The following is a 27,407-nucleotide window of genomic DNA, read 5'->3' on the forward strand; positions in this document are numbered from 1 at the left end:
CCTGCATTAGAAGTACCTGGGCAGACACCAGACCCTTTTCAGAAGCAGCACTAAGTTTGTGCTCACCAGAGCTGGGGGTGGGATTGTGCCTGTAGGACAGCGCACCTCAACACCACCCCTAACATGAGGCTGTAGCAAGATGCTACAATCAAGCCTAAAAATAACAATGATAAAAACATCTAATGTACATGTTCTATGCAATGTGGCAATGTTTAATGCTGTATTCTCTCCAACAAAATGATCCAGGTATCTATACATTAGTAATACAAATACAAACAGTAGCTAATGATTTTTAGAGATTTATGCCGGATAGACTATTCCCTTCCTGTATATCTAATCTTTATATTTGGCATACAGAGCAGAACCCTTAGGCATTCAGGAAAAATTTTTTCAGAAATCTCTCTTCTGGCATTTGTTGTTCCTGTATATGAACAGATTTGGTCCTCCTGTCACCTAATATTGGTAAAATCTAAGAACAAAGCCCAATTAAGCATACATTAACCATTCATTCATAGAACCATTCATAGACCTTGCAACACTGTCTTTTTAAGGCTATGCAATCTGGATTAGAGGGGTTTCCAATGCGTTAGATACATTGGATCTTCTTTGCAGAGAGGAAAATTGACTCTGGTATCAGGGATTTAAAATAGTTGTAAAATTGTACTATTGTACTCAAGAGTTTCTGAGCTGCATTGTTTTAAGTCTTGTAAATTCTGTTTTGACATATCTATTGGTTTGTTCTTATTAGATATTTACTGATTTCTAATGGACAAGATGAAATAATGTTTTCACACATTTTGGCAGCTTTTTATTCAAGTAGCTTCAATTAGGTCATTGTTTGGCCATATTTTTGTTTTCAATTCTAATGGCTCATAGAATCCTAAACCCAAAATTGCCCTAGGTAAAAGTACTGATCTAAAGGATTGTATTTAACACCAAAAAAAAAATAATCAATATTTTCTACAATATTTTTGTTTCTGTTGAGCAAGTTTTCAATATGTCATGCCTGAAGTCTGTAGAGTGACTTAAGTTTTTATTGATAAAATTACATCTTACTTAAATAAGGTTCTGCGTACTGTCTAGACCTTTGTTCCAGTGATGGGATAACTTTTAAAAAAGATTTACTTAAAGGTGGAGGGGAAAGAATTCTCCCTTTTTACAATTCATAAACAGCCTTAACATTTTAAAGATTCAGCTGAGATCTTCAGTTTTCCTGCTCTCTCCGAAAACACAGGATGAAAAATTGCTCAGAAACAACATTAATTTTATACTTTCTCATTTAAATACATTTTATCTAATAGTATAACCATTAGTTAGGCTTTTTACAGAAAGGAGGACAGATGACACAACATCAAAAGAGCATCTAGATGTGAGGTTTCAGCATTATTTGTCACTACAAACAGACATAATACACAAATAAAGAACCTTTGATAACACCAATTTTCATCCCATGTTGCAGTCAGTGCAATCATCTTGGTTGCTCAGAAAACCTAGAAGATGTATTTCATGTGCTTGATTCCATATGTTTTAAAGAAAACCATGATAATCAATGCCCAGAGTCCTAGAATAAAACCTCCTGGAGGATGCCAGTCTTTCTGTTTTGGTTTCTGTAAAATAAAAACGGTATCACTGTTAGTTCTTCATGCTAAATACTTATTGGATTTATCAACTGGAAAAAAAATCTTTTCACTTGAGCAAAATATTGACAATATGCACATCCTTTACAAAGCTGATATCCAGCGCCAAACATCTGTCCTTTTAATGAAGTTAAAAGTAACTGGCGTGAAGTGAGTTGACAGCCTGTTATACCTGCATCTTGGGAGTGACGCTATAGCTATGAGTGAGACACCACTTTCGTTGTACACTAATTGCAGGTGCACATAACTTTCCAGAAGAAAAATCCTTCACACATTTGTTTGGAGTGAAATCTCTCATGCTTGGGCTCAGGCGAACTGTGAAATTTTATGGGAGAATTTGGTAAAACTTTGTTGGGTATTAAAAATACACATTCTTAAGTGTGAAAGTGTGGTTTTTCATCATCTAAGAAATGGTCAGATGTTCCTTCTGTGCTGAGTTATTTAATGAATTAATAGTTATTTAAATATATAAATAATTATTAATAGTTAAATTACTATAATACACAGTATGATTGATTTGAACGCAGTAGTTTCCCCTAGGATTTGCACCTCAGGAAGCCCAAGAGCCTGTGCTTGCCTGGTCCTCAATCAGTACTCCTCCCTTGAACAATCCTCTTATCTGCAGACAAGTGAACTATATCCAGGACAGCTACGCCCCTTCTGATACAAACTGAATGGTAAGATTCGTATCACTTCTGCTCTCTCCTCAGCACCATGAAAATTTCAGATCTTGTATGGTCTGTGGTGGGAAATGAACTCTGCCAGGTAGAGACCTAGAGTGCCCAAAATCTGTCTAAGATCTGTGTAATTCATGCTACGTACATGCAACATTTTGGCTGAGAATTTAAACATGCTGAAATCAGAGATATCAGAGTTGCAATTCTTATGAGAAGCATAACTCAACACCTCCTGCACACAATCTAACACCATAAACAGTAATGCAGAATCCTAGGTGTATGCAAAGGGTGGAGTTGCTCAAAGAAAAATAAACACATGCGGCTAAAATAGAATTGCTAAAGAAATAGGCCACATCTAAATAGCACAAATACTGTACTGAAGTTCTTGCTTAGTTTTTGTTCATTTTCTGAGGCGTGATTTGGCTTCTTGTTATTAGAAAAGCCATCAGTCATGCATAGAATATATACATTTTCTACCTAAAGCTTGAACCATATTCTCCTTCTATACCATGAGCATTCAAAGGTGTTCTGCTTTTGTAGCATGAAGTCAAATTAAAACAGTCATATTTCACTCAGGTAAATTATTACAAATACAAAATACTCTACAGTTCCAATTTCTGCATGAAACTGGTTATAGGAAGCTTGCTGTTTCCCACTAAATGCACCAGGTGGCTGGGAACTTTAAAGCCATAGGTGCAGTTTGCAGCGTCTGTTCTTTCAAAACAGCTTTTCAATCAACAACAAAAGCCTTTGGATTTCTCTGCCTCCATTTTCTAAAGCTGGATAGATCTGGATAGTTTTTTTTTTTTTTTTTCTAAATCAAGAGAAAATTTCTCTTTACGTATAATATTTGTTATGCATAAACAAAACAAATGGAAACAGGAGGGCTTGAGACACAAACCAGAAAAACAGGCCCATGAAATGTTATTGAATTTATTTTCCCTGCTGAAAGAACCAAGAAACTCAGATTATAATTTACATTAATAACAACAAAGCAGAAGATTTAAAAGAAAGTAAATATATACATCCTTACATTTGCTAAAGAACTATCGTTAACTATAAAACGTATCTGCTGTTGATACCCCTTCATTGGTATTCGCAACCACACAGCTCCATGTAAATATCTCAGGAAAATCAAGTCTAAATGTGCAAGCTGCCAATGTACCTCAGTTCTGAGAGTAACAGCTCCCAAACACTTCTCCATACAAAGGAACTTTCTTGTTTAAATTCTTCTAATTAACCCACAACTTCGTATGCATATTGCATTGCTCATTTCATCAATCTCTTTGTACTATCAATCTTTCTCTTCTTGGAGCTGAGACAAATCCTTACCACAAAGTGGCACCTGACCCTTCTAGACAAATGACTTCCATTTGCAGTCAGTGACACTAAAAGCCTCTCTTCTATTTTGTACAGAACACATAATTTAATTTCTTTAAAGAATTTATATGTATAAATATTTATAAGGTGACCTAGGAGTATGGTTTTACGTTTTGTCATGCCATGTACTGAAGCTTTCCCCATGAAATTCCAAGAGAAAATGGAGTCTGGTACAGTAATGCTTTTACATTTGAATTCAAGGACACAAAATAATCTGTTCAAAGCCAGGCAGCACAACTTTAAAATGTACTGGATATATTATTGATAGAAAGACTAAAGCAACATAAAGGAAAATAGTTGGGAGTAGTGAAGCTGCATGCTCAGTTATCTTAAACATAAATATATCTTGAGAAACAGGATTACAGATTTAGAAACTGAAAACTGTATGTGAATATTAAACCACTGCTATGTTCAAGTCCAAGAGGTGCCTCTGTTGCATGCCTAAAACTGTCAATAATGCTGCTGAGTACATAATTATATTTAAATGTACCAACATTTTCAACTATGGTGTCACATAGACATCCCACAACTACTCAACACATAAAATGAGAGCACAGAAATAAATGGGTGAGATGACCTGAAACTCTCAAAACTTGTATGTAAGATTCCCAAAAGAGTTTATGACTGTCTTAAAACAATATAATTAGTGCTCTACTTTAACACATTTACCTCCCTAAGATCCTGAGAAATAATGAATTACAGACTTGCCGGTATTGAAGTCAATGGGAGTTGTGCCATTAATTTTAACCAGGTCAGGAGTTCACCCTTCCTTTCTATGCCAGAGAGTGAGATAAGACAAATACCGGAGACATAAGAGAAGGAATGAGGTTTATTATTATTAACTAATCGAGTTACCCAAGAACCTAAGAAAGCTAGTCATGGAGCAGGATCCCATTGTGCTAGGTGCTGTACAAACAGAACAAAAAGACAGTCCCTGCCCCAAGGAGCTTACAATCCAAGTGTAAGACAAGAGACAACAGATGGATACAGACAGACAGATGGAGGAGTACAAGGAAACAATACTGGGATGGATTTTTAAATAATTTAAATTTTGGTTTAATGTAATCAGGTACTTAGATGATGTTTTAGCCTTTTAAATACAGTAAAAATGATTTATTTAAAACCTCTTCTATTGCTTGATTTCCACTGCCCAAACATTATCAGGTGTGTGTTTTAAATCACTTTGACTTTAACATTATTTTTTTGTACTAAAGTTTTAAAAGTTAAAAAGGCAACCACAAGAAAGAAAGAAAAAAACACCACCACAACACACACAAATTTCAAATAGAAACAATGAAAAAAAAACACATAGGCAAATGTTAGTCAAATCAGATTCTGTTATAAGCTTTATCCACTAATGCTTATTCATGAAACAAAACACATTATTATTCAGAGAAAGTGAGCATGCTCCTCAACTTGATGTATTTACATGGAGCCATATTTCCCAGTCTATGTAAAAACACACAATAAGATGGCTAAAAATTGCCTAAACAATCTTATAAGTAATCTTCATATGTACTGAAAGTACTAAGACAAAGACTAACAGGGTATAGCTTATAGACAAGAGGGTTGGTTTGTTTTTTTAAACACAGAACATTAAGAATTTCAGAGGTGTAGATAAGCAAAACAATTTTCAGATGTCAGTGATTAGAATAATTATTTGAATTTTACAGTAACTAACATTTTGGTCTAAGCATTTCTGTTTCTTTTCAGTCACAAACGCTGCTGTTTTTTCAGTGAAGTGGGAAGGAGGTGTTAGAAGATGTTTTCAGAATGCAAATAGGTGCAGAGAGAGAAGGGGGCAATTATAAAGTGCCCCACCGCTGAGGGCCAAATTTTAAATCTTGAAATCAAAACTGGATTTACGTTCTAACTCAACCAGTGTTTCTGAGCTTGCTGCAAGGATTATTGGGTGAAATTCTATGGTCAGGCTAGAATATTGTAATGGTCCTTTCTGGCCTTAAGAATATATTAAATCAAAGGGATTGCTTCAGGAGCAAAAATTTCATATACCTATTTGTACCCACATAATGGGGGCATGTGTTTGTGCAATACCAGTACTTATGTGTGAATGTACCTTTTTTGAGTACACAAGTGCATACACAAATTTTGTGGAAACACGTTAAGAGATCTCTCTGACAAATCTGGCCCTGTATAGATATTAGTAAGAGGGCTGATCAGAAAGTAATTGCCAACACACAAATCTTCCCTCCTGAATTCTTTAAAAATCCAGTATTTTGCATTTATGCACAGTTGCACACTGATTGACATGGATCCTAACTTGCAGTCCTTATTCAAGCAAAGCTCCTTCTAAACCCAACCATGCCATGCTCCTTGTAAAAGTCTGGATGGACAAAATATTAGGATGCTGTGATCTCTTCACTTGCAATTAATTAAATATTATAAATTATGTTGACGGGTGTGTGTGTGTGTGCGCGCGCGCGCACATGCACGCATGCACTTAAAGATTCGGAGCCTGACCCTGCATATATTTTCCCTAATAAGGGTAGTTTTATCGCTTTCAGTGGGACTATTCACAGTAGTGGTAAATATTTGGAGGATCAGGCCCATAATTCTTTTAGTTCAGACTGTTTCTCTATCTAGCAATTTCACCTGAGTAGTACCCAGATGAGAACTTTACTAAGAGTGGCTTTTATAATTGATGTACTTAAGATTTTTGATTTACACTACATATAACCCCATTATAAACGCCCTCTTTATTCCTACAATAATAGCTGTAACACAAAGGTGAAATGCACACATAAAATGGCACAATGTGTCATGAACAAATACATTTAGTAGCTTAAGGGCGAGTCATTATCAAATTGCTAGAGAGTCCGAATTAAAAAGGTAGGTAGCTAAGCAACACTGAGCTTCCTACTGTGAATATTTTCTGTCATACTCTTTATAGTTCTGATAGAATCATTATTCTATGGAACTTCAAAACAGTTAACAGAGAGCTGCTCCAAGTATTGTAATTAAGGAGAGAATAAAACAGTGTATTTTCAAATTGGATGGGTCTGTAGGGATCCTAATGGAAAGCATCCAAGATTTTCAATGAGGACTTTTCATAAAACATACAGTACATGTTATTGCCGTTAAAATGCATTTTATGGAAAAGAATGATAAAGAAAATGGACTAAAGCTACAGAAGCAATTAGGTTAGAAAATGGTTTCAGAATAAAAGTTCAAATTTAAAAGTATGCATCTATATTTCACATGCAAAGAAAAAATTATTTTAAGGTGTCACTAAGGTCTCAATCCTTTAGTCTTTACCCAGGCAAAACTTCCCACTGATTTCAACGTGGAGGTTGCATGAAAAAGAACAACTATTTGGCCAGAAGACTGGCTTAAACTGGTGTGTCCACATTTTGATGGCGATTGTAGGCACTGCAATTCACAGAATGTAACTACAGCAGTATTTGGTCAGGAACTCAAGGATTCCCATACTGGATCAGAACAGTAGCCTATTCCCAACAGTGACTTGTGGCATACGCGTCGAAGAAAAGGAGCAAACCTCAAAAGTGACCTCACTTATGCAATAACATGCTTACAGAGAAAGTTTCTTCCCAGTCCTAGCCAGATGGACTAGATTCACAAAGGGGATTTAGGCGTTTCAATAACTAACTCCTAGGTGCCCTGCCACCTAGTGGAATTCATAACCCTGAATTAGGCTTGTAGGCTCCCTAATGCATGGGGAGAGTTAGATGCCTTAGAATAGGATTCACAAAAGCCACCCAGGGAACTGCCTAAGTTAGGAAGTAGGAAATGCTGAGGAGAGGGTCATGGCCTGTGACCCACCCTTCAAAGGCCGGTAGGAACAGCTTCAACAGCAGAGACTGAGGGAAACCTGCCCCAGAATACCCCACAGCTCACTCGCTAGGGCACTCGCCTGGGAGGTGGAAGACCCAACTTCAAATCTCTGCTCCAGATCGGGATGGGGGGGAATGGCACCTAGGACTCCCACATCCCAGCTGTGTGCCCTACCACTGGGTTAAGGGGGCAGGAGGGGGCACCACCACTTCCCCATCCTCCCACCTACCAGATCAAGCTCCAAAGGCAAGATAGGTAGGGGAATGTCTAGTTTGAGAATTCTACTGGGGCACAGGCATGATTCAGCCACTGAGCTGCTGGGTGGTGTCTGGACTGAGGAGACTGTGTACATGGCCCAGTTGCCGAAATTTAGGCATCTACAGGGTTAAGTGGGAACTGAGCAATGGTGCCTCAATGTTGAACTTGTCATCTGAAGTGGCAGTTAGGTATTTAAGTCCCTTTGTGAATCTAGCCCATGGTCTTTGCTTATGTCACAAAACCTAAGGGCTGAATATCCATATCTACTATTACAGAAACAAAATAGCATTGTGTTCCAAGGGGTCCATTACATGATGGACGTGCCGCCTCAGTGGAATTCCCAGCCTCTGATAGCTTAGGGGGTCAGCAATCAGATGAGAGAATTGAAGCAAGCTTCCTGTTCGGTACTGTAGAACTGTGTTAGTACATCACTAGGATGGGTTTTATGTAATATTTTGGGTGCATTTATTTATTTTCTTCCCAGTAATTTTCCTTTCTGAAATTTTCCTCTTTGTCTTCTTCTCCTCTCCTCCACTGATGGACGAAAGGCACCTTTTCTTCTTTGCCATTCTTATATTTTGTAATCGGCACTAAAGAGCTGACATTTCAAATTTCATTCTCAAGTCAGAAACAAAACAGGTCCACGTTTCAAAAGAGATCTTTAAAATGGAAGGCTTCCTCAGATCAGAGAGTGAAAACGAAATGTCCCATGCCCTCAGAAAAAAAAGACACCATTCAACAGGAGGAACAAGAAATTAAACACTCGCATTGCAAAGGCCAATCAGAATTCACTACACAGAACTCCATGTAAGCAGCATGCATATCACATATTTTTAAGGACATTCTAATAGCAATTCAGATTTAGTTGCAATTTTACATTGCAAATCAGGTAATCATTATAATTCTGAAAAGAAAGCACAGAATTCACTCTCAAAATGAAATATACATATAATATATAATCATAATATATATGCCCAGTGCATCTAATGAAAGTATGAACTTCTTATTTGTCAGTTATAGTCTTGATTTTGGGGGCTAAGGAAAATAATAATTCCAGCCATCTAGTAATAACTTAATCCTCTTTGGTGCCCACAGTAAGATTAAAGTCATAACGGAATTCCAACATAAACGATTCCTGTTAATCTGTAAAACAATTTAGAGCATTTTCATCTTATCCCCCAGTTTTTACTTATTAACAGTAATGATTACTGACACCCCACATTTTGAGTAAAATAATTATGAAAGAACAACAAAAAACTCAGACAACATACTGGAGAGAATGCTAGCTACACTTAACAAATATGTTAACGCCAACAACTGCATCTTAAACAAATGTATTTGCTTTCAAATTTGAAAGATCACTATAGAAACATGATAATTACGCCATGATGGCTTTGCTTGTCATTTCCTGTGTCTAAATTTTTCATTCAATAAGCCGTTTTATGAAATTAATTTCTGTTCCAAAAAGATTGTTCAATACACTGGTGACAATTTCATTCTTTACTTTTACCCAATTTATTAATCAGGTATTTCTCCAAAATTCTATGGTATCTTGTAAGGATTTTAAAATGCTTTACAAGTAAGCATTAATCTTCACCCCCATGATACAGAAAAGTGACGCTAAAAAATTGTGTGTATGTTTAGGAGACAAAAGAACGGAAGTCTTCTGTAGAATGCACCTATTATTCAATAAATTCCCCCAATTTATTCAAGACCCACAGAGCTAATTTTCTGTATTTTAATCAAATACACCATGTTTTTCATCACACCATGGTCACAGACATGGGTGATTGAAAAATGCCCATATTCTGATACATGATTCTCACTTATATGCATATATATCTATTCTAAGTGTCCAGTTAAATGGGGGATTTGAACAGCTTATTAAAATGCTTATATTTGAACATCTTGCTCATAGTTATTTTGGTTGAGACAAATCTTAACGTCTTCTCCCCACTGTAATTCTAACGAATCAAAAGAGAATCCACACCAGGGATAAAACCAAGGACCTTAGGCAGCAAGAGTACAGGCCTCTGTCACTTGAGCTAAAGGACTACGGCCACGTCTACACTAGCGAGCTTACAGTGGCACAGCTGTAGCAATGTGGTTTGTAACATCTCACTTAAATCAGCTTCTGAACCAGATGACTGGAGGATAGCTAATGTAATGCCAATTTTTTTTAAATGGCTCCAGAGGTGATTCTGGCAATTACAGGCCAATAAGCCTAACTTCAGTACCAGACAAATTGGTTGAAACTATAATAAAGAACAGAATTATCAGACACATAGATTAACACAATTTGTTGGGGAAGAGTCAACATGGCTTTTGTAAAGCGAAATCATGCCTCACCAATCTATTACAATTCTGTGAGGATGTCAAACAAACATATGGACAAGGGTGATCTAATAGATATAATGTACTTGGAATTTCAGAAAGCCTTTAACAAGGTCCATTCACTAAGGCTCTTAAGCAAACTAAGCAGTCATGGAATAAGAGGGAAGATTCTCTCGTGGATCAGTCACTGGTTAAAAGATACGAAAAAAAGGGTAGGAATACATGCTTAGTTTTCAGCATGGAGAGAGGTAAACAGAGAGGGATCTGTTCTGGGACCAGTGCTGTTCAACATAGTCATAAATGATCTAGAAAAGGGGGTGAACAGGGAAGTGGCAAAGTTTACAGATCATACAAAACTACTCAAGATATTTACAAAGTGATCTCACAAAACTGGATGACCGGACAACAAAATGGCAGATGAAATTCAGTGTTGATAAATGCACATTGAAAAACACAATCACAACTATATATTCAAAATCATGGGGTCTACCACTCAAGAGAGAGATCTTGGAGTCACTGTGGATAGTTCTCCGAAAACATCCACTCAATATGCAGCAGCAGTCAAAAAAGCTAACAGAATGTTAGGAACCATTAGGATAGGGATAGATAGTAAGACCGAAAATATCATAATGCCACTGTATAAATCCACAGTATGCTCATACCTCAAATACTGTGTGCAGTTCTGGTCACCCCATCTCAAAAAACATATATTAGAATTGGAAAAAGTAAGGCAACAAAAATGATTAGGGGTAAGGAACAGCTTCCATATGAAGAGAGATTAAAAAGACTGGGACTATTCATCTTGGAAAAGAGATGATTAAGGGGGGATATGATAGCGGTCTATAAAATCATCAATGATGTGGAGAATGTGAATAAGGAAGTGTTATTTACTCCTTCACATAACACAAGAAACTAGAGTCACCCAATGAAATTAATAGGCAGCCGCTTTAAAACAAACAAAAAAAGTACTACTTCACACAACCCACAGCCAACCTGTAGAACTCTCTGCCAGGGGATGTTGTGAAGGCCCAAACTATAACTGGAATTAGATAAGTTCATGGGGGATAGGTCAATCGATGGCTATTAGCCATGATGGTCAGGGATGCAACCCCATACTTGGGTGTCCTAGCCCTCTGACTGTCAGATGGTGGGATGGCATGACAGGGGATGGATCACTTGATGGTTGCCCTGTTCTAGTCATTGGGCACTGTTGGAAGATAGGATACCAGGCTAGACATACCATTGGTCTGAGCCAGTATGGTAGTTCTTATATAGAAGAGCTAGCAGATCATCATTTAAGCCTTGTAGCAACAGCAGCTGCTCAATGAGTTCTTTGCCTACAGCTGCACCAGACCTGCCTCCTGTACAAATCCTTGCTCCAATCTGCGCCTGCTCCCACTCCAGCCCTAGTCTTTACCTTTCCCCAAACTCCGTGACTTCTGGCTCTGCTCCAATCTCTATATCTCATCCCAATGGTCTGACATACAGAGGAGCGTACTCTTATAAAGGCCACTGCTTTATAACAACTGGTTGCCAGTGGGGATAGACTCCAGAAACAAACTGTTCAAGCCACGTGAGCTGAAGGAGTAACTATATTAGTAGTATGCTACCTTCTGTGGGTGACAGCAATTACAGACAGCCATGACCACACACACTTGGCTAGTATATTACATCTTCCATATCAGCTTGTCAAGGCTACACCAGGTACCAGCCACATCATCATTTTAAGAGGCAGAACTCTTCCTGCTCAGAAGCCCACCTCTGATCCACCATATATGACAGTACAATATAGAGCCACTTCGAATCACTGGGCCAGCCCATGCAGTTATTTTTAAACTGAGATTCTTTAAGGCATATTTTTTTCTTTAATCTTATAAAAACTAATTGTATGTCCCAAAACATCCACTACCAAATGTAAACGTATTCACTCTAAAACAAATAAAGATGTGTTTATTTACATGGAGAAACAGTGATATTCATAAATGATTAGGGACGTTTCTACCGTTATTTTCCCCTGGATATCCCATGAGTATCCATTTATTTCCAGGTGGCAGGCTGTATTAACAGCAGATGTTAGACAACATTAGATTTTCTCCTCAACATGCTATACTGAGTACAAGATCTAATCAAACATCTCAGTGGCTACATTTGAAGGCATTAGAATCCAAATAAATATTCCCTCTTCTTGGAAACTTCACTGCTGGGATGAGATGTTTTTAAAAATGTCCCCAGAATCTCTACAGCTAGAATTAGAGAAGTCCTCCTCTGCCCTGTGTTGTGCATTACATTATGCATGTAAACAGATGGGCTCACTGTTCTAGCATCAGGATTAGCTTGCATTTCTCAAACTGCATTACGCTGAGGAGAGAAGTGAGCACACACCTCAGGGGGGAGAGGAAAGCAGGTGAGAAGGATCTGCCTCATTTATCTGAGCATGTTAAAGTATGGCCATTATATATATGGAGATACACCTATCTCATAGAACTGGAAGGGACCCCGAAAGGTCATCGAGTCCAGCCCCCTGCCTTCACTAGCAGGACCAAGTACTGATTTTGCCCCAAATCCCTAAGTGGCCCCCTCAAGGATTACAAGCTGTGGATTACAATTACTGAGGTGGAAAGGGCCAACCCCACAACCACCAGTAGGGTTGGGCTAGGTAAAAGTGACACCCAGCAAAGAGAAATCTAGCCAACAGAGCAGAAACTGATTCCACAAAGAAACCACATGCACAAATAATTTTCACAGGGAACAATAAAATGTGACGCTGCCCTGCCTGTTCGACAACACAAACACAATGGTTCCATTACTGGAGTCTTTATTCATTTACCCTTTCCGTTCACTCTGAAAATGGAAATGATTTTATCGAATTCCAGCCTTTCTGAATTATTAAGGAAAACAAATTCTAGACATGGCACTGGTGAGCAGCCTGCCAATACCTCTATCTCTAGCTATTCATCAGTTCTGTCAAGATGGGCTTGTGCATTACACTGCCACAATCCTCACAAGGTGCTACTGAAGGGTAAACAAAATATAATTAACTTAACACAAAACCCACCAATATAACTCTCATTAAAATTACACGACAATTAAGTGAGATGAATATGTAAATATATTTGGAGCTAGGAGTGTCTACACCTGAGAGTGTCAAAAAAGATAATTGCCATCACAACAGTGCTAAATATACCAAGATTAAATTGATGAGACTTACATCAAAACATGGTAACAGTAACAGCAGCATTACTTTATCAATGTGGGCTTACAGGTAACAATTTCTGTTGTTTCTGTTCGTACTCAGAAGAAGAAATGCTGTGCATAGCACCTTAAATTAGCAAAGCCAGAATTGTTAATTTTACTGTTCACTGAAATCCTATTTAAGTAAATATTGCCTATCACAGAAGCTGCCATACAGAAGGAAACAATTAGAATAAAGTCAAATGCATGTTTAATAAATGCCAAAGTTATTTATTACATAAAGTAATGAAAATGTGCAAGAATACTAAATTATAGTCAGAAACTGAAATTACATCTTATTTCTTGGACAGTCTTCTGCACATTGCTTGAATAATCATGTTTTATTAACAAAGGCCCCACTCCTGCATGTGTGTAACTTTAGTCACACAAGTGGGTCCTCACTGAAATCAGTGGGGCCAATCACATGTCTGAAGGTAAGCCGGTGCATAAGCTTGCAGGACTGGGTCCTAAGGCCCCATGTGAGTAGTAGTATTTATGCAATAAAGTTAGTAATAAAGACTACTGATGTTCTGTGCATATACATCACCCTTCATCTGAGGATTTCAAGTACTTCACAAAGCTGCTCATTTTTTTAATGCTGCGGATACATTTAAATAAATGTGACATCCCATACCACTGCTAATAAGAGAACTAAGCCTATGGTGAAGAGGTCAACACCAAATATGACCCTTCACCCCACTCCTCCCAGAAAACGCATGGTGAATAGCTGGGCAACTCCCATCCACAGCTATTTGGGAAAAGAAAGGGTGCAGTGACAAGAACATGGCCAGCTCTCCTCAGGTGCATAATGGGGAGAGAGTAAAAGCAGTTCTGGGCCGTGGCTTGCCACAAATGTCATAAAAGCCCCAGCAGTGCATGCTGGAATGGGAGCTCTGCCACTTTTACAGGTTACAGTTTGTGTACACCACTGCAACAGATCTTTGCCCTTCAAACAATATAATTTCCAAGTGTAAATAAGACCACAGAGGAACTCTGGCTTAGCCAGCCATTCCCACACTGTTGCTTGGCCACGTCTCACCTTGCTCCAAGCAGTGACTTACAGCTAAAATCTGGCCTTCTGGCTCCCAGGGAGGGAAAGGTTGCAGTTTATATGTATATACAATTCCCAAATCCTGTCTGCCAATAAAAATAATTTAAAACATTGTACATTTTAGTATTTAATACTACAAACAGCATTCAAAGTCACATGTTTGTCCCATTGAAAGTCATGGGAAAGAGTTTGATCCAGCACAGTTAAACGGATCACAGGATAAGAGTAACTTTGAAGGAATAAGTATATTTCACCTTTTCTATTGCTAAATACCCTGTTCACCAAAATAAAAAGCCAATTCCATTACATAATTTAGAAGTTTTGATAAATCAGAAGGTTTTCCCTTACTTAGGCCTGGTCTACACTACAAGTTTAGGTCGACTTTAGCCGTGTTAAATTGAATTAAGCCTGGACACGTCCACACGACGAAGCCCTTTCTTTCGACTTAAAGGGCCCTTTAAACCGGTTTCTTTACTCCACCTCCGACGAGGGGATTAGCGATAAAATCGGCCTTAGGGGGTTGGAATTGGGGTAGTGTGGACGGAATTCGACGTTATTGGCCTCCGGGAGCTATCCCACAGTGCTTCATTGTGACCGCTCTGGACAGCACTCTCAACTCAGATGCACTGGCCAGGTAGACAGGAAAAGCCCCGCGAACGTTTGAATTTCATTTCCTGTTTGCTCAGCATGGACAGCACAGGTGACCACGCAGAGCTCATCAGCACAGGTAACCGTGATGGAGTCCCAGGATCGCAAAAGAGCTCCAGCATGGACAGAACGGGAGGTACGGGATCTGCTCGCCATATGGGGAGATGAATCAGTGCTGGCTGAACTCCGAAGCAGTAAACGAAATGGCAAAATATTAGAGAAGGTCTCCAAGGCCATGAAGGACAGAGGCCATAACAGGGATGCACAGCAGTGCCGCGTGAAAATTAAGGAGCTAAGGCAAGCCTACCAGAAAGCCAGAGAAGCAAACATGCCGCTTCTACGGCATGAGCCGCATGGTCCGGGACTGAGCCGCAAACATGCCGCTTCTACGCGGAGCTGCATGCCATTCTAGGGGGTGCAGCCACCACTACCCCAACCATGTGCTATGACTCCTTCACTGGAGAAACACACAGGGAAGAGGGTTCGGAAGAGGAGGATGGAGAAAATGTAGATAGCTCACAGCCGCAAGGAAGCCGCAAGGTTTCCCCAACAGCCAGGATATGTTTGTCACCCTGGACCTGGAACCAGTAACCCCCGAACTCACCGAAGACCCTGAGGGCACACAGGGGACCTCTGGTGAGTGTACCTTTGTGAATATTACACATGGTTTAAAAGCAAGCATGTTTAATGATTAATCATTAATTTGCCCTGGCAATCGCGGCCAGTACAGCTACTGGAAAAGTCTGTTAACGTGTATGGGGATGGAGCGGAAATCCTCCAGGGACATCTCCAGAAAGCTCTCCTTCATGTACTCCCAAAGCCTTTGCAAAAGGTTTCTGGGGAGGGCTGCCTTATCCCGTCCGCCATGGTAGGACACTTTACAACGCCAGGCCAGTAGCACGTAGTCTGGAATCATTGCATAACAAAGCATGGCAGCGTATGGTCCCGGTGTTTGCTGGCATGCAGACAACATCCATTCCTTATAGCTCTTTGTTATCCTCAGGAGAGTGATATCATTCACGGTCACCTGGTTGAAATGGGGCAATTTTATTAAGGGGAAGGGACATTCAGAGGTGCCCGTTCCTGCTCTGCTGAACAGAAATATTCCCCGCTGTTAGCCATGCGGTGGGGGGGAGGGGTGAAGTGATCATCCCGGAGAATTGGGTGTGTGGGGGAGGGGAGTTAGTTGTGTTTGTGCTGCATGTTAACACTGAAACCGCAGCCCCTCCTTTTACATTGCAAACCCATTTTAAATGGCCAACCCAACGGGTGCTTGGTATGGGAAATGAGAGCACTACTGTTTGAAACCATTCCACATGTTAAGAAGGTTAAAAAAGCCAAAAGACTGTGTGTTACCATGGCTGCCTGCAAGCTGAAATCTGTGGCCTGGCACTGCGTGAGTGATCTCTCACACCAAACCGGCAGGCCCTCAATATAAGAGGAAAAATGCGACCTTGTAACGAAAGCACATGTGCTGTGTAATGTGAACAGCAAAATTTAACGTGAAAGAGTGTACCCATTGTTCTCTAAAATGTGTCTTTTTTAACCACCTCTCCCTTCTCCTCCACCAGCTGCAAATGTTTCTCCTTCACAGAGGCTAGTGAAGATTAGAAAGAGAAAGCGTAGGACGCGTGATGACATGTTTACAGAACTACAGATGTCGTCCCACGCTGACAGAGCACAGCAGAATGCGTGGAGGCAGTCAATGACTGATTTCAGAAAAGCACAATATGAACGAGAGGAGAGGTGGCGTGCTGAATCGCGGGATGAACAGAGCAAGTTGCGGGCTGAAGATGATAGGTGGCGTCAGCTTACACACAGAAGGCAAGAGTCGATGCTCCGGCTGCTGGAGCATCAAACTGATATGCTCCAGCGTATGGTTGAGCTGCAGGAAAGGCAGCAGGAGCAGAGACCGCCGCTACAGCCCCTGTGTAGCCAACAGCCCTCCTCCCCAAGTTCCATAGCCTCCTCACCCAGACGCCCAAGAACACGGTGGGGGGGACTCCGGCCACCCAGTCACTCCACCCCAGATGATTGCCCTAGCATCAGAAGGCTGGCCTTCAATAAGAGTTAAAGTTTTAAACTGCAGTGTGTCCTTTTCCTTCCCTCCTCCCCCACCCATCCCGGGCTACCTTTGCAATTATCCCCCTAGTTGTGTGATGAATTAATAAAGAATGCATGAATGTGAAGTAACAATGACTTTATTGCCTCTGCAAGTGGTGCTCGAAGGGGGGAGGGTAGGGGAGGGTGGGGTGGTTGGTTTACAGGGAAGTAGAGTTAACCGGGTGGGGGGGGGGGCGGAGGGTTCATCAAGGAGAAACAAACAGAAGTTTCACACCGTAGCCTGGCCAGTCACAAAACTCGTTTTCAAAGCTTCTCTGATGCGCACCGCACCCTGCTGTGCTCCTCTAACCGCCCTGGTGTCTGGCTGCACGTAATCAGCGGCCAGGCGATTTGCCTCAACCTCCCACTCCGCCATAAATGTCTCCCCCTTACTCTCACAGATATTGTGGAGCGCACAGCAAGCAGCAATAACAATGGGGATATTCTTTTCGCTAAGGTCTGAGCGAGTCAGTAAGCTGCGCCAGCGCGCTTTTAAACGTCCAAATGCACATTCCACCACCATTCGGCACTTGCTCAGCCTATAGTTGAACAGGTCCTGACTCCTGTCCAGGCTGCCTGTGTACGGCTTCATGAGCCATGGCATTAAGGGGTAGGCTGGGTCCCCAATAATCACGATAGGCATTTCAACATCCCCAACGGTTATTTTCTGGTCCGGGAAGAAAGTCCCTTCCTCCAGCTTTCGAAACAGAGCAGAGTGCCTGAAGACGCGAGCATCATGTACCTTTCCCGGCCATCCCACGTTGATGTTGGTGAAACGCCCCTTGTGATCCACCAGGGCTTGCAGCAGCATTGAAAAGTACCCCTTGCGGTTTACGTACTCGGTGGCTTGGTGCTCCGGTGACAAGATAGGGATATGGGTTCCGTCTATCACCCCACCACAGTTTGGGAATCCCATTGCAGCAAAGCCATCCACTATGGCCTGCACGTTTCCCAGAGTCACTACCCTTGATATCACCAGGTCTTTCATTGCCCTGGCAACTTGGATCACAGCAGCCCCACAGTAGATTTGCCCACTCCAAATTGATTCCCGACTGACCGGTAGCTGTCTGGCGTTGCAAGTTTCCACAGGGCTATCGCCACTCGCTTCTCAACTGTTAGGGCTGCTCTCATCCTTGTATTCTGGCGCTTCAGGGCAGGGGAAAGCAAGTCACAAAGTTCCATGAAAGTGCCCTTACGCATGCGAAAGTTTCGCAGCCACTGGGAATCGTCCCACACCTGCAGCACGATGCGGTCCCACCAGTCTGTGCTTGTTTCCCGGGCCCAGAATCGGCGTTCCACGGCATGAACCTGCCCCAGGAACACCATGATTTCCACATTGCTGGGGCCTGTGCTTTGTGAGAGGTCTATGTCCATGTCAATTTCCTCATCACTCTCGTGGCCGCGCTGCAATCGCCTCCTCGGCTGGTCCTGGTTTTGCTTTGGCATGTCCTGGCTCTGCATATACTCCAGGACAATGCGCGTGCTGTTCATAGTGCTCATAATTGCCGCGGTGATCTGAGCGGGCTCCATGAGCGGGCTAGCTATGGCGTCTAGTCTGAAAAAAGGCGCGAAAGTAGTATCTGACGGACCAGGGGAAGGAGGGAGGGAGGGAGGGAGGGAGAGGCGAGTGACGACATGGCGTACAGGTACAGGGAATTAAAATCAACAAAGGTGGCTGTGCATCAGGGAGAAACACAAACAACTGTCACACAGAATGGCTCCCCCCAAAGATTGAACTCAAAAGCCTGGGTTTAGCAGGCCGTTGATTTGACGGAGGGAGGGGGGAAGCAAATGAATACAGAACAAATCTATTTTTTACATCTTAAGACGACGGTGCAGCATGACTGATAGCCCTCGGCATCTTCTGGGTGCTTGGCAGCAAATACTGGGCGCTTGGCAGTTATAGCCACATTTTTCCTGTATGATGACGATGGCCTTCAGGCCTATTGCACGATCTGCTGCTCAGGGAAGACTCTGCTAACGTGCAATGATCCAACAGGGCGCTTGGCAGAAAATGGCATACTACGACTGATAGCCATCATTGTCATTGTGAAGGCAGCAGAATATGACTGGGGGGATGGGGGACTGGGGGACATACGGAGTTCCAGCCACTGCTGTACGACGATGACGGTTACCAGTCGTAATAAACCATCTACTGCCAAAAGGCAAAAGGCAAGGGCTGGTGCAATGCAGCCCTACGGCTGCCAGCCCCACGGCTGCCAGCACCCAGATTGCCGATGAAGGCTACCAGTCATGCTGCATCGTCTACCGCCAAAAGGCAGTTAGCTGCTGCTGCTGTGTAGCAATGCAGTCCCATGTCTGCCGGCACCCAGATGACATATGGTGACTGTGAGCTGAGCTGAGCGGGCTCCATGCTTGCCGTGGTATGTTGTCTGCACAGGTAACCCAGGTAAAAAGGCGCGAATCTATTGTCTGCCGTTGCTCTGACGGAGGGGGAGGGGCCTGACGACATGTACCCAGAACCCCCCGCGACACTGTTTTGCATCATTCGGGCATTGGGATCTCAAACCAGAATTCCAATGGGCGGCGGAGACTGCAGGAACTCTGGGATAGCTACCCATAGTGCAATGCTCCGGAAGTCGACGCTAGCCTCGGTACTGTGGATGCGGTCCGCCGACTAGAGCACTTAGAGCATTTTATGTGGGGACACACACAATCGGCTGTATACAACCGATTTCTATAAAACCGGCTTCTATTAATTCGACCTAATTTCGTAGTGTAGACATACCCTTAGAAAAATCCCTCCAACTTTTGCTTGGATCAAGTTTTGTTTTTTTTAACTACATTAACTCTTCCCCAGCATTTTGTGGGTTGCTGAGATGTAGACACACTTTTAAAATTTTTAATTGTATTAGGCCATTAATGGGTAAAATCATTTATTAGAAAATCTGTTAGAACCTCTTCACTCCTTGATGTTTTCAACTTCTAAAAGTCAACATTTACTAGTAGAAAAATTGCTAGATTAAAAAAGTTTTGTTTCCATGTTGACTTTCAACATTGTTGTTTAGTTAAGAGATAACAACAACGATAACTCAGGTTCTGCAGCTGAAAATTCCAGCACTATGAAATACACTTTTGTTTTGACTAGTGTTTTGGTATTTAATTTGTCTCCACTTCCGAGTGATGTCTGTACATAAGATGTAATTAACAATAGGGAAAACTGTTTTATGGAATATGATTTTCAACCCATTAGGCAAATTTTCTCACTATGATATGAAAAATGTCAACTACTTAATTAGCACACCTACTTTGCCTGAAACCCCCAAGTGCATCTAAACTACATTTTATGCTGGACTGGAAAAAGAAAACCCACATCAATTATGCCTGTTCTCAATTGTACAACTATTTTAAAATGTGTGAATAGTTAAGACAAAATTGAAAAATTACCATAATAGGCTTTTGACACTTCCCTGCTTAGGCAAAAATTAATTCTAACTCTCTGTTTTTGTGCAAAGCCTTTATAATTTCTCTAATCTTGAGTTCCCATGAGAGGGAACACAATACTTTCAAGTACCAGAGCGTGAGGCTTGGCATCTTCTCTCTTTAGTTATGCAGTTTATTTGATGGACGTCTAAACCACTAAGCCTCCCTTTGTGCTTATATAAGCCATTCTCAGTGGAAATATAAGTTAATTTCAGTGAAATGAAGTTTTAGGAAGAATGCACTCTCTTACACAGAAAGGCTCACTAAAGCAAGGCTTTTTAAAGAAAGCACCTGTTTTGTGAAATGCTCTAGAAACTAGTATAAAGGCAGCTAAAAAGAAGTTTCATTTTAAAAAGTACTTTTCCTCACAAGCCTAACACACACACACACACACACACACACAGCTGGCAAGATCTAGTGGAACAAGTAATTTTAAAAAGAAGCTTCTGAACTTGCATCTTTTTTTCAGTTTATTCTTCTTCTCCACACATGGAGAAGCTCTACTAGTGAAATCAACTAGAGTGATAACGTGATAGGCATCTTCAGTTTTATTTTTGGTGCTTAATGTAATTCCTGTGGCTTATGCAAGCAAAGTAAATCAGACCTACCACTGGCTTTAACACTTCCCATACAGAGTACAGTATGTTGCTCACATATTAAATTCTCACAGAGAAACATTTTAAATAGATTCCTGTGCCCTCAGCTACAGTGAGCGCACACACACACACACACACACACGTGTACACATATATCAGATACCATACAACAACAGCACATAGTATATTATGATGCTGCCAACCCTATTAAAGTCATACAGAGCTTGCATATATATTTAGTCTATTCCCATGCAAGATAAAAGTACATTATTTGCATATCATTATGCACTGGAAGCCTATTCAGTTATTCCCACAGCAGACAACTCACCAGAGTGACCTAAATAGTATTCACTCTTCTGACTCAAAATCTGAAGGAACAGCAAATAAACGAAGAATGATGCAGACATAGGCACAAAGATTTAGAACATTTAAATAAGAACCTGGGCTAATAAATGACAAATGCAGATGAATGCAGACAAATGCAGCATAATGAATCCCACAGGAGCAAAGAATAATGAAAAAAATAAATTATATGCTTAATGGAAAAGGGCTATCGCACAGAGAAGAAAGAAATCTGTGAGTTATTGCACCAAAAAGCCTCAAGCCTCAGTAAAATGTGCTGCTGTCAGGATGAGGGCAAAGAAGATGCTGAACTGCACTGCTGAGGGAACACAGTATTAGACACAACCTGCCCTCATTTGCACCTCTAAGTAGAGAAAAGGTTCTTCTGACATCAGTTGATAGAGGCAAAGGAATTCAGACAGCCATTAGCTGCATATCACTCGGTCTAGACACTGCAACGCTTCATATATCACCAGCATTTGAAGACCCTTATAGAGCACAATAGGGATTGTGTTTGGTTAAAACCCTTGAGAATATCAAATTGAAATTTGTAACAATGAGATTACAACAAAGACTGGTCCCTTGGCATAGACCCTTCAGAACATAACATATATAGAAATCTGTGCACTGTAACATCACAGCCTAGAACCTGGGAAAGAAATGGAGCACAATCCACTAGGACAGGGGTTCCCAAACTGTGATGTGTGTACCCCGGGAGCATGCTAGACATCTCTGGGAGGTACGTGAGAGAAATTGTGTAATGGTGGATTTTATTATTTAATTTTTTGCATTTTCATAATAGGCTACTCAGACAAAGCTTTAAAACTCTAGGGGAATTCGTTATATAAAATATGATAGTTAATTTACTTCAAGATGTACAATGAGAACACAGATACAAAGAGACGCTGTACAGCGCAGGTTCAGCAACTGTTCAGTCTAACTGAGCGGGAGGGGGGCGGGGGGGGGAAAGGTTCCGGTTGTATATGTCGCACTATAACTATATCTGTACATAGGAGTGAAATATGGAAAGATGGCTAAAGACACGGCTAAAGCAGAACATGAGACGCATGCTGAAACTGCTGGGGAGACGACTACTGACTCAACATGCGGATCTCAGCCTGTGAAGAGAAACACGGACTCCAGGGACGAAACAGGATCTATATCAAAGAGACATAAATATGAGGAAAAGTACTTCAACATGGGATTTACTTGGACTACAGTCAGTGAATACCCTCAGCCACAGTGTGTGTTATGTGGTGAAGTCCTGTCAAATAACACCCTGTCTACGCAGACAGTTGTAAACAAAACACAAACTAGGACAAACCATCAGAATTTTTCATTGGACGTGGGCAGAGCTAATGGCGAGCAAGGAAGTTTTGTACTCTGCTGCCGCCGATGAAAATATTAAGGCCCTTGAAGCATCATACTTAATGAGTTACAGAGTTCCGAAGTCAGGAAAACCTTACACCACAACTGAGTAACACTACCTGTGGCTGCAGACATGGTAAGCACTATGCTTGGAGAGAAGGCCCAAAAATTAATTCAGTTAGTGCCATTGTCAAACAACACAGTGTCACATTGAATAGATGATGTGACGTTGTGCAGTCTATATGGTTTTATAAAAACATGATAATAAGTGAATATAATGTAACTGGGATAGTTTTATAAAGATTTGATGATAAGTGAATATAATGCAACTGGGATATGCTTCGTGCAAAAGGTCTCTTGTAAGGTATCATTACAAAGCTCATAATCTACTGAGTACTTGTGGCACCTTAGAGACTAACAAATTTATTAGAGCATAAGCTTTCGTGGGCTACAGCCCACTTCTTCGGATGCATATAGAATGGAACATATATTGAGGAGATATATATACACACATACAGAGAGCATGAACAGGTGGGAGTTGTCTTACCAACTCTGAGAGGCCAATTAAGTAAGTGAAAAAAAACGTTTGAAGTGATAATCAAGAGAGCCCAGTACAGACAGTATGATAAGAAGTGTGAGAATACTTACAAGGGGAGATAGACTCAATTTTTGTAATGGCTCAGCCATTCCCAGTCCTCATTCAATCCTAAGTTGATTGTATCTAGTTTGCATATCACTTCCAGCTCAGCAGTCTCTCGTTGGAGTCTGTTTTTGAAGTTTTTCTGTTGTAAGATAGCCACCCGCAGGTCTGTCATTGAATGACCAGACAGGTTAAAGTGTTCTCCCATTGGTTTTTGAGTATTATGATTCCTGATGTCAGATTTGTGTCCATTAATTCTTTTGCGTAGAGACTGTCCGGTTTGGCCAATGTACATGGCAGAGGGGCATTGCTGGCACATGATGGCATATATCACATTGGTAGATGTGCAGGTGAACGAGCCCCTGATGGTATGGCTGATGTGATTAGGTCCTATGATGATGTCACTTGAATAGATATGTGGACAGAGTTGGCATCGGGCTTTGTTACAAGGATAGGTTCCTGGGTCAGTGTTTTTGTTCAGTGATGTGTGGTTGCTGGTGAGTATTTACTTCAAAAACAGACTCCAACGAGAGACTGCTGAGCTGGAATTGATATGCAAACTAGATACAATCAATTTAGGATTGAATAAGGACTGGGAATGGCTGAGCCATTACAAACATTGAATCTATCTCCCCTTGTAAGTATTCTCACACTTCTTATCAAACTGTCTGTACTGGGCTATCTTGATTATCACTTCAAAAGTTTTTTTTCACTTACTTAATTGGCCTCTCAGAGTTGGTAAGACAACTCCCACCTGTTCATGCTCTCTGTATGTGTGTATATATATCTCCTCAATATATGTTCCATTCTATATGCATCCGAAACAGTGGGCTGTAGCCCATGAAAGCTTATGCTCTAATAAATTTGTTAGTCTCTAAGGTGCCACAAGTACTCCTGTTCTCTTTGCGGATACAGACTAACACGGCTGCTACTCTGAAACCAATCTACTGAGTGTGATCATCCTATTTGTAGAAATGTACCACTCTTGTATCTAAAACTAGAAATATAAAACATAACTCTGAGGGCCTATTGTAATTATGTAAAGTGTGGGCCATTAATGATGGTTTGGAATCTTGATGACTCCCATTAACAAGGACCATTGTCTGCGGATGGCTGTGTTTACCTGTTAGTCTTCCTGTATATGTGTGTGCTGGCAAGTGGGCAATGAAGTCTTGCAGTGACATGTGATCATGTCACCTGAACTGGAATCCATCTTTAACCTGGTGCTTTTCCAGTGAGGGGGGGTGGAAACCCAGAGGGACAAAGGGTTCCTGCCTTATGCAAAAGATATATAAAGGGGTGGAAGAGAACAAAGGGGAGAGGAGCCATCATGAAGAATCCCCTAGCTATCACCTAAGCTGGAACAAGAGCTGTATCAGGGGAAGGAATTGTGCCCAGGCCTGGAAGGTGTCCAGTCTGAGAAAAAACTTACTGAAGCATCTTTGAGGGTGAGATTATCTGTATTCAGTTTGATTAGGCATAGATTTGAGCATTTTATTTTATTTTGCTGGTGACTTACTTTGTTCTGTCTGTTATTACTTGGAACCACTTAAATCCTACTTTCTGTATTTAATAAAATCACTTTTTATTTAGTAATTTACTCAGAGTATGTATTAATAGCTGGGGGAGCAAACAACTGTGCATATCTCTCTATCAGTGTTATAGAGGGCGAACAATTTATGAGTTTGCCCTGCATAAGCTTTATGCAGGGTAAAACGGATTTATTTGGGTTTAGACCCCATTGGGAGTTGGGCATCTGAGTGCTAAAGACAAGCAAACTTCTGTGAGCTCTTTTCAGGTAAACTTACAGCTTTGGGGCAAGTGATTCAGACCCTGGGTCTGTGTTGGAGCAGACGGGAGTGTCTGGCTCAGCAAGACGGGGTACTGGAGTCCTGAGCTGTCAGGGAAAACAGGAACAGAAGTAGTCTTGGTACACTGGGTGGCAGCTCCCAAGGGGGTTTCTGTGATCCAACCCGTCACAGATGATATGGACAATGATATCCTAACTCAATTAGTGAACCATGTCATTAGCAGCCAGTACTTTGCTCTGCAACTGGACGAATCCACACACATGGCAGGCTTGGCTCACCTTCTGGTGTCTGTGCAGTACATTTACGAAGGTGCAAAGCAGGAGGACATTTTGTTTTGCCAGTCACTGCCTACCAGAACAGCAGCTAAGGAGATTTTCCTGTTGCTTGACAGCTTCATAAAACCAATATGATATCATCTGGTCACAATGTATTGGTATCTGCACCAGTGGAGCAAAGCCAATGACTGGTAGGCATAGTGGAGTAGTGACACGTATCACAGAGGTCACTCCCAATGCGATGTGGGTGCACTGCAGTATACATAGGGAAGTATTTGCTGCCAAAATTATGCCTAGCACCTTGAAGAAGGTGCTGGACTTTATAAAAGCTCAACCCTTGAATCTCAAAATCTTTTCCGCTCTATGTAATGAGATGGGAAGCGAGTATGTCAATCTATTGCTCCACACAGATGTTCAATGGCTATCAAGGGACTAGCTCTTGGCACGTTTCTTTGAACTTCACTCCGAGGTCAAGGTATTCTTTACAGACTACCCATTCCCACTCTCTCACTGTCTGCAGGACACAGTTTGGGCTACTTGTCAGATATATTCTCTCGCCTGAATGAGCTAAGTCTCGGACTTCATGGACTGAATATAACCATCTTCAATGTCCAGGACAAAATTGAGTCAATGATAAAAAGGACTCCCTATGTGGAGGAAAACAACACTGAAATTTTCCCAAACATGCATGAATTCCTGACAAAGAAGGAACTACAGTTGCAGGACACTGTTAAAGGTGACATCAAGCAACATCTCACTGAACTGGTGAGGCAATTACGTGAGTACTTTCCCTCAATGCAAACAGATGGGTCCACTACCCTTTCACAAATTTTTCTGCATTGCCCATGCCGCAAGACTTGTCAATAAAAGAACAAGAGAATCTCCTGGACATCTCAGCTGATAATGGACTCAAGACTGAGTTCCAACAAAAGCCATTGGCTGAGTTTTGGAAATGCAAGCAGAGTTCCCCGAATTGTCAGACAGGGCTGTCAAGGTTTTGTTGCCATTTGTTACAACTTACCTGTTTGAAAGTGGATTTTCATTACTCACTGGAATGAAATCAGAGTATCGACAGTGCCTTTGTGTCGAAAACAACTTACAACTCAAACGATCACCTATCACTCCAAACATTATGTGCCTGTGCTCGAACAACCTCCTCCGTCACATTAATGGTGAGTAGTACTATTAAACCATTGTTTAAGTTGTTCAAATTATAATATACATTAACACATAATATATAAAACTATAATGATCATACATATAATTTTAGGTTTTAGTTTTAATGTACGCTTACGTTTGATCAACTTAAACAATGGTTTAATAGTACTACTCACCATTAATGTGACGGAGGAGGTTGTTCAAGCACAGGCGCATAATGTTTGGAGTGATAGGCACTGTCGATACTCTGATTTCATTCCAGTGATCAATTCTCTATCCCCCTTCCTGGTGTGGTTTAGGACCTAGAGATCTTCCTCTTCCGGTCTTTTCCTTAGAAGCCTTATGCTTCTTCCTCTGCACCGGAGATTGTGAGGAGTTGCCGCCTCCACCAAGGTTGGCAGAGCACTTCTCACTGTCGATGAAGTGGTTGTTCTCTCTGTGTGGAAAGGCTCCGTTAGTGGTCTCAGCACAGCTTCCGTTAAAAGAAACTTCAGCCTGGTCTCTCTTTTTTTGGTCCTAGGCTTGAAGTCCTTACAAATTTGATATGTGAGATTCACCCAGGGACTTTAAACAGCTGGAGTGCAGGTCGCTCACAGGCATCGGCTTGGGTAAAAAAACAAGACTTGAAGACCAGTGACCGA

At 41.2% G+C, this 27,407-nt stretch overlaps 1 protein-coding gene across 1 annotated transcript in view; it reads right to left on the minus strand.

Moving 5' to 3' along the window:
* Positions 1 to 204: 204 nt before the first annotated feature.
* Positions 205 to 27,407, minus strand: part of PIGK (phosphatidylinositol glycan anchor biosynthesis class K) — a 119,076-nt gene continuing 91,873 nt past the window's right edge. Inside the window, exon 11 of the mRNA XM_065409406.1 lies at positions 205 to 1,607. Coding sequence (XP_065265478.1) covers positions 1,491 to 1,607 — 117 coding nt within the window. The 3' untranslated portion in view covers positions 205 to 1,490. The remainder of the gene's footprint in view (positions 1,608 to 27,407) is intronic.

Source organism: Emys orbicularis, chromosome 8 (genome assembly GCF_028017835.1).
Source record: "Emys orbicularis isolate rEmyOrb1 chromosome 8, rEmyOrb1.hap1, whole genome shotgun sequence".
NCBI lineage: Eukaryota > Metazoa > Chordata > Testudines > Emydidae > Emys > Emys orbicularis.